Source organism: Plectropomus leopardus, chromosome 19, assembly GCF_026936395.1.
Source record: "Plectropomus leopardus strain MGB_pleo_1.0 chromosome 19, ASM2693639v1, whole genome shotgun sequence".
Classification (NCBI taxonomy): Eukaryota; Metazoa; Chordata; class Actinopteri; order Perciformes; family Serranidae; genus Plectropomus; species Plectropomus leopardus.
The window spans coordinates 16,940,441-16,951,133 of record NC_142194.1 but is presented as its reverse complement, the minus strand read 5'-3'; the positions used below and the strand labels follow the sequence as shown (position 1 = coordinate 16,951,133).

The following is a 10,693-nucleotide window of genomic DNA, read 5'->3' as shown; positions in this document are numbered from 1 at the left end:
TCCTTTGCTGTCTATAAATGAATTAAAGGGACATTTAATTTCAACATTTATCCTTTTATATCCTAGAAAAAATATGCTCCATTTGGTGATTCTGCTGCTGGCTTCAGGTGAGTGTATTTGTGAAAAAATGCTGAAATTAAAATACACAGTTACAGTTATTATGCCTGCTTTATTTGATGTTTTGGTGGGTGTCCCTCCGCAGGTTGCATCTCCTTGTGTTCACACATTTATCGAGAGTATCACCTGATAGATGAGGCTAAGAGCTGGAATGAGGCCCAGAGTTACTGCAGAGAGTACTACACTGACCTGGCAACCGTTGGCAACCGTGATGACATGAAGAGGCTGGTGGAGTTGACAGAAGCCAGCGGTGTGACAGGAGAGCTCTGGATTGGTCTGAGAGAGACTGGGATGACGTCCTGGCTGTGGTCTGTGGGAGAAACCCAGACCAGTCATGAATTAGCAGAATACACTAACTGGGCCAGTTCACCTGTTTGGTCTCACCGCTGCGGAGGCATGAGGGGTGATGGGAAATGGGTCAGTGCACTCTGCGAGACAACACTTCCTTTTGTCTGTCAGGAAGGTAAGATGACTACTTTGTCAAGCAGTGTTATATAAAGTGATGCCGCCCTCCTGATGCTCAGCTACAGGTTGTTTCTTACCGAGACATTTTTGCATTTCCTGCCAAGATAGAGTGACAAAAAGCAGGTTTTTTTAAGCTAAAACATGATTTTTTTCTTAACTATAACAAATTAGCTTTTCTACACAAACCTAACCACCCGTTGACCAAAGCATTGTTAAAATTAAAAAAAAACTGGATATGCTTGAGTCTCTTGAGGACGTCTCATCGCTCATCCAAGAGGCGTCTTCAGTTCAAACAGGCTGGTTGAGAGTGGCAGGCTTTAAGACCTTAAGCCTCATTCCCACTGCACAAAAAAAAACACCCTCAACCATGCTAACACCCACTAATGTCTGGCTTTTTAATGCAATACGAATGCGTGTGATGAACATTCACACCCGGTTCAAATGACTCTGCAGTAGACGCTGGTTTTCATCATCTCCGCTTTGATTGGCATCGATGAGAACGCAACATCCGGGTGATGCATTAATTTCAGCTCCTTAACCAGCGAGATGAAATAACGTCTGCCATTTATCACCTTCCGTGTCCTCCTAAGCAGCGTTAAAACACCGATCCAAACACATCTGCACCAACTTTAAAAGACAGAATGAAAAAGTAAGAGATATATAAAGAGAATAAAACCACTGAGAAGGTTTCAGAAAATCCAAGCTTTATCAAAGTGCAGTACTAAATGACTGGAGTATCTCTTCAATGCACCTTTAGGCGTGGAAAAATAATTTCTGTGGGCTATTTTTCCTCTCCAAACCTTTTAATCTCGACAGTGTATTTCGCTGCATCCACAGATAACGGGTCTGGTAGGATGTATGTTGTTCTTCAAGAGAAGTCATGGCAGCAAGCCAAAGAGTACTGTCGACTGAACGATTCTGACCTGGCCAGCGTGAGGAGCCAGACCGAAAACCAGGTATTACAGGAGGTAAATAATGAAAATGTGCCATCACAGTCCTTGGTCTGGATCGGTTTGTTCAGAGATGAGTGGAGCTGGTCGGACCAGAGCGACAGCTCCTTCAGAGACTGGGAAGGCTCTCAGCCCAATGATGATGGATCCTGTGTATTGTATTCGGCCTCTAAAAAGAAGTGGTACGACAGAGGGTGCAATTACCCATTTAAGTTCTACTGCTATAAAGGTAATATAATATCTTTTACAGTCTGATTCTATCAAACACATTCTATCATTGTTTTTAAAATGTGCTCCTCAAGGTGCAAACTGAAAATGCATACTCGATGTATCGTTTCTGTTTGTTTAGCCATAGAAAAGAAAAAAAGGTGGATTGTGAGGGTGGAAATGACATCAAATTCGAACTTCGGTGACTCTGCTGTGAGCGAAGCCATTTTGGAACAAGTACGTTACTGTAATCAGGAAGTTGTCTTCTGACTATCAGTGTACACAGGTGATTGTCATAATAACACAATAACTAGCTCATGTGTATACAATGTGTTTTTTTTCCTTGCTTCCATAGGTCCAAAAAGAGTATGAGGAGGTGAAACTTCAGTGGAGAGTCCAGCCAGATGGGAAGATTCTCCATAAAAAAGAAAAAAAGAACAGCAAGTAAGCCTGTTAGGTGCCACTATGTAAAGACCTGCAGTGCGAAAAAGGACATTACAACTACCCCTGAACATCTGTATGGGTACCTTATCTGTGAACATGAACATACTAAAATAATGAATACAAAGCCTGTTATATTTTAAAGCTTCTGTATGTGACATTTAGAGCATTAGTACGGCAGCAAACAACTATTTGCTATGTAAAGATAAAGGGGTGTCCTGAGTGGAGAGGTCAGACTACCACTCTGCAATGTAATGAGCTCCCTGTCCCTGTGTGTCCTACCAGCTACATGTGGTTACTGCTGATAACGTCATCCTGACCCACTGCGTTGTCACAGAAGCGTGGCGCCCATCCTCCTCCCCAGGTTAAAAACCTAAGGGACCATACATATGTAACTTTTTTTGCATCCGCAAAACCACTGTAGACGTACGAGGTGCGCTCAAAAGCAAGAGCACTGCTGCTGTGGCGCACATGCGTTCCCCAACACCTATTTTTCAGGGCTCCACTGTTGTGCCATGAGATAAAGTTCAATTTTTGGAGATTTTTCTCTCATCATTGTAGTGCAGGGCTATCCAGAGGTGTACGACCTGTCCCATGGACAGTATTTCAATAGTCTACAAATTTCACAAACAACATCTGGAAGATCGATTCCAAAATCAGGATATCTGGTAAATTGGTTATGATACGATGCCAGTTATGGCAGCATGACAATGTCAGACACAACCTTCTGTAACCTTGACAGTTGGCATGCAGTAGGTACTACAGTCCCAGCCAGCGCCTAACCTTGCATTTTCCAGGCGGGAAGAAGACGCCACTTTGTCAACACTACTGCAGTTGTTAGCGCTGTTTGCACAATGTGACAGTAGCTGAAGATTAAACAAAAAGTTAATTATTTTTATCTGAAATTATACTTGTATGAAAACATCTGTTTATCACTTTTAATACAGATAACACAACACTCTGCTCATCTGGAAACTGTAAAAGCAGCTCAATCTGAAGTTTGCTAAAGACTGGAAAACATGCCAGATTAAATCATATGCTCTGCTGACGTAACATGTTTTTGAGTTTCATTCTGTATTTATAAGTCAAATGCTGTTCAAAAACTTGATCTTCAGCCCATCAGTGTTTTGTGTATTATTCTATGTGTGTTTGACTACTTACAATTTTCTGTGCAAGTGGCTAGTGGTTGATATACATTTTGAGGCTGCCTCCATCCACGGCAGTACAGACTTTTTGATGCAGGTATGAAAAGCCAACGGGGATTGCTGCCAACAAAGGAAAGAAAATAGACATTAGTTAGAGACAGACTGTTTCCAGAAACCCAGACAGACCTGAGATGAGAGCAGCAGGCAAGAGGAGACAGATGAGAGATGACAGGATGGCCTTGTACAGCAGACATACTATGACTCAGTGAATCCCACCACCTTGTTTATTGAGACCACACACTCATGCATACACACACACACACACACACACACACACACACACACACACACACACACACACACACACACACACACACACACACACACACACACACACACACACAGACACACACAGTCTTTCACACAGTTTTCTATCCAACGCTTAAACTCCAGAGGGCTCAAACACCTTCAGTATGCCTCATCATCTCTGAAACAGTGGTGTGTTGGCATTGCTCACTTTGCTACCTGCTGCTCATGTTCAGACAATGTCATGTATCATATATCAGCACTGTGATGCCACAGTGTGTGTGTGTGTGTGCGTGTGTCTCGTTACCGGCCTCCTCTCCAGGAGTGCGTGTGGTGTTGAATGTTCTCTCACACTGAGCTGATTACAGATGGACAAATGGACAGGAAAAGACGATGGCAAGGGCACAGGGACAAGAAGGAGGAGAGCAGTGGAGGGAATCACAAAATGATTAATACAATAAATATCACAAAATGTGTTGCCATAGCAAAGAGACATGAATAATGAATGCCTCCATGTAGAAAGGGCAGCTAGGGTTGACTGGCGGCTAAACTCACAGGCTGAAGCTCTTCTTTGTTGAGTTTGCGGCGGTACTGGAAGAATCCGTAGATGCTGTTGCCCGCCCTCGCCGCCTGAATGGGTGTGGGTGTCACATACATGTAGTCCTGAGGAGAAAACGCACAGAGACAGGAAGTCAGTGATGTTTGGAGTTGTATGAATGTAGGCATGGGCATTGCTGACAACAAAGATAGATTGTTGGTTGTTAATAAAAAGGTAAAAAAACAATGTCTTAGTCTAACAGTAACATGATTATATGCATTATTTTTCTCTTATAGCAAACACGTCATCAAATTATTCACATGTATCTGTAAATATCTTAATGCCCATAAACAGAAAAAGTAACCTTGAAATGCAACAGATCTTCGTAAAATACAGATTTGCAGCTGAGAAGATGTTTTATTCCGATATCCTTGAGACTTAATCAGAAAGTATCTGAAATGTTTAGATGTATTAAATTTATTACTCCATAACTTAACAATTTTTTGAAAATAGCAATAAGTTTTGTACTTTTAACCGACTGTTATGATAGTACAGCATCAAACAGAGTCAATCCAAAGTGAGAACTTCAGCAGGTCAGACCAGAAATTTCTTAACCAAAATAAGATTTTCATACCATGTCATAATAGTTACTGTTGACCATTATTGGGCTCCGTCCACGTAGATACACATACTCCTCCCACCAGTCGCTAACCTGAAAAATGAAAACACACAGAGACACAATAAAATCTTTGTGAGAGAGCTAATATTGCAGTCGACTGGCAGTCACTCACATATTCAGACAGGATAAATAATTTAAACCACAGAACCTCAAAGAAATACATAATTAATAGAATTTTAAATTTCCTTTGGCCTGCTTTGCTTTGGACATTTACATGACGCTTAAAGTAGCCTCACTTAACCAAAGCACTGAGGTCAACCACTTACGTAGTTGGTGGCCCAGAGAGCTTTGAGCTTGAGGTACCACTGCAGGCGGTTGCCGACGCCGCTCTCAAACTCTGCCGCCAGCTTGGTCATACGTTCGTACTCTGAGTCATCCATCAGTGGACGCACAGATTCCAAGTGCTAAACAAGAGATGTGCAAAAGAGGAGAATAATAAGCATCATGAGGCAGAAATGACATAAACAATAAGATTACATAGTCCATTAAAGACAGAAACTGAGAAAAAAATTACTAAATCAATAAATCAACTTAAATTTATGTCCCTGGTTGCTGATGGGAAACCAGTTCTGCTGCTACAACACCATTTGTCTTTTCCGTGCTCTCTCCTCATATGTGTCAAATATATGTCAATCTAAAAGGGTTTACAGATATCTTGCATTTTTATACATTTCTCAACCAGCTCGCAGCCAGACAAAACAATCAGACACTAACGAAGGGAATTTGGTGCAACAGAGGCAGAAACTGATGAACATGAGAAAGTGGTCCATCTGTTTCATGGTAAGTAATCAGCGTGCTGTCATTTCCTCTGCTTCGTGTGACGTCTCACCCTCTTGACCGTGTCCTTGATGGCAGGCACAGGCAGGTTTGGCAACGAACCCTGGTAGCTGTAGAGCAGAGGCTTCCTGCCAGAGAAGATCCGCACCAGCGCCTGGCGAATAAAACACAAGCATTCAAAAACAAACACACTTAAAATATTAAAGGGACTACATACATAGGACTAATTATTTTTGTAGTTATCTACCAATAGTTGTGCAGAATTTATTTTATAAAAATAAATAAGTTATAAAAAGCCATTTTAGAAATGGGGTGATTAGACACATTATATTACTTTTCCTCTTATCATCTATTTCAAAGTAAACTCATTTTAATGTCAAAGATATTTACAATCACATTTAAGACATTTTCAGACTTTTTCAGGACCTGCAGACAACCTGAATCAAAGAATGTGAAGACAATGAAAGGTATAGTTAGTCTAGTTTGGTACAGTAGAAACTTAAACCTTGATTTAATAACGTTTAAAAGTTAATTGTTGTTGGTGCAATCCAGCCTTTTACATGGACAGCCCAACAGACTAGAATAAAGAATAAAGAAAGGAGCAAAAGCAGTAATAACAAGGAAGAGACAAATGTGATTATTATAGACAGTTTTGGGGCACGGACAGAGGCGTGACAGCCAGAGTGGAGTTACCTTAATTCAAATAATATAAATGTTTTTTCTTGAACAATCTATCTAAACAGTCAGCCAACAACCTCAAGGCAGGTAGGCATGTGTGTTAAACACAAACTGTTTAATCTCAAACACTTAAATCAAACACAAGAATACTAAATGAACATGTAAAATAACTGGTCACAGGTGAAAATGTAAATCATGCGCAAACAATTGCATTCTTAGGCAACAAACATTTGTGAACATCTGAAAGTGGACCCACCATGATGGACAAATACGCTTGTTTAAATGCCTGCAAATATGTAAGATTAGCATACAGGCAAACACGCATATGACCCAAGGTTGCTACATGTTCTTCTTAAATTAAGAAATTTTAGACAGCTTCATCTTTTGTAACAAAAACTTCTGTCAGACAAGTAAGATATTGTTAGGATAAATGACCGCTCTTTCACAGCTGTTTAGAAATTCCTGCTTGCTTTTGGAGTTTGTGGTTTGAAAAACAAAAACCCATAACACTTCCACTGAGCCCTCAACTGTCACATTTAGGTAACCAGCAGGCAGATTAGGACACTAACAATTGCATGAAAGCTATAGAAGAAAGAAAAATACACAAAAAGACCAGTGCAAACAGCCAACAGCAACATGATGCGTCACAATTCATAGGTGCGACTGCTCTGCAGCAGCTGATGGGAAACTGAGCCCTGAAGGTGGTAGCAAGAGCTGTGAAGGGACTTACAGATGATTCATCAAACTGATGAAGAATTGCAAAAATTGTATGTGTATTACTTTGCAAAATACATTCATCTTATGCATGAGGGTTTTTAAGAGAAGCTCAAAAAGAGACACATTATTTATGAGTCCTTTCAAATGCAAAGTCAGCTTGAAACTGAAAGTTTGATGGCAAAGCGCTGACTGGCTGCTGATATCATTGGGTACATTTGTTTAAGGCAATAACTGCTTCTCGTCACACAGGGAATCGATTTTCCTCCACAAATAGGCTATGGATAATGCCCTGAGGTGGAGTCCCTCTGACACTGGACAGCACCCCTGTGGATGCTACGTCTGCACTGACTGCCAGTGTCTAAAAAATGCGAAAACACACGCAATTCCCTTAGAGAGCTTAATCTGTATCGACTGTGTAGTAATCCCGAGCATCTCTGCAACTCTGAGTCACAATTTACTTAGAGCTCATGACTTTACAGCTGTTATAAAAAAAAGACTGCCAGACAATGATACAGCTTAACAATGATATTTTAATTAAGCAGCAAATATAGTATAATTTGATAGAGTCATTAATTAGGGGAACTGGCTATAAATAGTTAATTCTGTGAAAAAATGTTTTCTGAGGAAAACCCTCATAACCCTGAGTTTTTAACTTGGACTAAACAGCCACTACACAAGTTTGCATTTTGATTTTTGGAAAAAATCCAGACAGAGAGCCGGTGGATCAATGTGAGACAGTGGGTCCAAAACAGGAAGAGGACAGGGAGAGACGGGGTCAGTATAAACTAGGTGACAGATGACACTCCTCTGTGGCGTTTAGATCTCCGGAAACGTAAAAGCAAAATGTGCAAAATACCATAAGAACACCCAAATAACTGAACAGATAGTAACATTTAGAGAGTTTCTGACACTTCGTCTTGAATTTTGAGCTCTGAAGTACTGTTTTATGTTATTTTATGTTTAAATCTGCCAAAACAAACCCAAATATATTGCACAATCCAAACATGTGACAAACAATACTATTAGTCAAGGTTGTATGCTGGCCACTGTGGACAGAAGCTGATATCACTATCACATAAAGCAGATTTGAATGAATCACATATTGTTTAAGTTAATCTACACCATGTGTCCTTGTTTCTGAGAGATGGATGTCAAAATGTCCTTCCCAGTGCTAACTTATCATCCAAGATACTTTTCTGGGTTACCCCGTATCTTATGCTCTCTTCTTGAATGAAACTGTGAACCTGTCCTAAACTAAAGGTCCAGTGTGTAAGATTTTGGGGGATATATTGGCAGAAACAGAATACAATATAATGAGTATGTTTTTTTGTGTGTTTAATCACCTGAAAATAACAACTGCTGTGTTTTTGTTTCCTTAAAATGACTTCTTCATATCTACGTACAAAGCGGATCCTCGTCTGTGGAGATCACCATGTTGTTGACAGAGCCACGTGCATTTTGGCATCGGCCGCCGTCGGTCTCTGACACACTTGGCACATGAGAGAAGTTTCAGGTGGTTGCAATCTGCAAACTTAGCTGCTAGATACCAATCAGTTCTAGTCACTAGACTAGACACTCGAGATGTGGGCATGATTGTTTTGATTCTCACCTCTCCTCAAGTGACATTGGTTACACAACCAGGATGTGAACGTAACCAACATTAGGTTCATTTTTAATAATTTGCAAATTTACTATACATCTATGAGGCAATCATACGGACTCTTAGACAAACACAACCCCATTTGAACTCAGCAATAAACATGCAGCATTACCTGAGCTGACCTAACCCTAACATTAGATAAAAATGTATGGAAAAACTTCCATCACCCTTGAAAATCACTTTAAATGTAATGATTGTTTAGGATCTACTGGTTTTTTATGTTGTTTAGTAAAAAAAAAACGTTAGAATGTTGTTTTTAGGAGTAATATATATATGAAGTTATCTATCCTTTGGTTTGTAAGATCTGACAAGTTGATTTAATTTTTTTTAATCAAGGAAACCAATTACTGTGAAAATGTAAGTAAATATAACTATTAATTTTAATTTATGTTTGTTGATTTTTAAGATTACTTAAAATGTAATTATATGTACTTAATTGTGAGACACCTGAGCTTTGGGCATGATTGTTTTGATTCTCACCTCTCCTCAAGTGACATTGGTTACACAATCAGGATGTGAACTTCACCGACATTAGGTTAATTTTTAATAATTTCCAATATTATCTATTATCTATCTATGAAACAATTATATGGACTCTTCTCATGTGCACAGTAAACAAACACAGTTTTTTTATAGGAAACAACAATCACCAAAAAAATCTAAGCAAAACAGAGAGTTGTGAAAAAAAAAATAAACACCAAAAGATTTTTTTAAGAAAAACAAATCGCCTAAAGCAAAAAAATGCATAAAGAAAAACAAAAGGCCAGGAGTTTTTTTTAAAAATCTCCAAAATCTTTAAGGACAATAATTGCCAAAAAGTTTAAAAGAAGAAAAAGCCAGAATTCTTTAAAGGCCCACAGGTTTGAATGGCATTTTTTCCACATTTTATTTTCTACAGAGGTTGGTGCTAAGCCCCCAATGTCTTCAAATCCTAGAAAAGTCCCTTGTTTTAAAATTTCACTTTATTCTTGCAATATGTTTTACTTCATTCTGTTTTAAGCCTACACGTTATTTACATTTTGTCAAATCAAACTGAGTATGTGGTAATTTATCTAATGTGCAGACCTTGAAACAATAACTAAGAAGAAATCTGGACCCAGTGGCTGGAGCAGTTGGGAAACACTGGTATAGAGTATAACTGTCACCTCTCAGTTTTCCAGTCATACCCACTTTATGCAATTCCAGAAATGTTTAGGGAAAACAGTACGCAGAAATATCAAATACACTGTTTTGACAAATGGTAAGGAACTGTACTTTATTTATCAGAGTATTGGGTGGCTGGTGTGTGATTTTTTTTATAACCTTGACCCTCCCCTCTCTGAGTGACTGGGGAAAAATACATCACCATCCCCATTATAATTTACCATATTTCACATTTCTTTTTAAGAAAACACACCTTTTAAAACAGTTGCAGGTTTTGAATACACAATACAACCACTTAAAGCTGACTCTGCCTTTGCTTAACCAGTTTAAAAACACATAACTCCCTATCCAGTGTTTAAAAAAATACCTGAAGCACCTCCCCTGATTTGCACCATCCTCTCCCCTCTGATAAATAACCAACAGTCCCTAATGCCGCTCTCCCCCTCATAAAGCATAACTTTGGCCCCTTTCTAGACAAGATAGCATAACTTGGTTGGTACCAATGCATGCCTTAGGCCATCTAATATAACGTGATATTTGTGTCAGCTAACTAGCTTTAAAACTAAGCCTACAACAGCAGGGCTTATTTGCTAACATCAACCTGTCTACACCTCACCTGCAGCTCCACCTGTCTTACCTGGTCCTTCTTCACATCTTTTGGGCCTTTGTCTCTGTGCTTCTTTCATTTTCTAGTTCTCTCTGCACCCTAGCTTATCTTTTGGGGATTTTTGGTGAGGCATTTTGACTTAGCTGGTCAGGCTGCAGGTCATTTTACATCTTTACTGCTCTCCTCTTCTTCTTTTCCCAGTTTACTGGCACATCGCAAACAACTTAAAGGTGCATACCGCCACCTACTGTACAAGCGTGTAA

At 39.5% G+C, this 10,693-nt stretch overlaps 1 protein-coding gene across 1 annotated transcript; it reads right to left on the bottom strand.

Annotated features, from left to right (window-relative positions):
• Positions 1-1,431: 1,431 nt before the first annotated feature.
• Positions 1,432-10,613, bottom strand: LOC121958445 (carnitine O-palmitoyltransferase 1, liver isoform-like). The gene is made up of 8 exons (XM_088070077.1): positions 10,461-10,613; positions 5,678-5,779; positions 5,115-5,252; positions 4,804-4,881; positions 4,187-4,294; positions 3,939-3,989; positions 3,342-3,445; positions 1,432-1,701 (listed from the first exon to the last, which is right to left on the bottom strand). Exons 3-8 carry the CDS (start codon positions 5,226-5,228, stop codon positions 1,572-1,574), a joined length of 585 nt encoding a protein of 194 aa, XP_087926203.1. The 5' UTR covers positions 5,229-5,252; positions 5,678-5,779; positions 10,461-10,613; the 3' UTR covers positions 1,432-1,571.
• Positions 10,614-10,693: the final 80 nt, after the last annotated feature.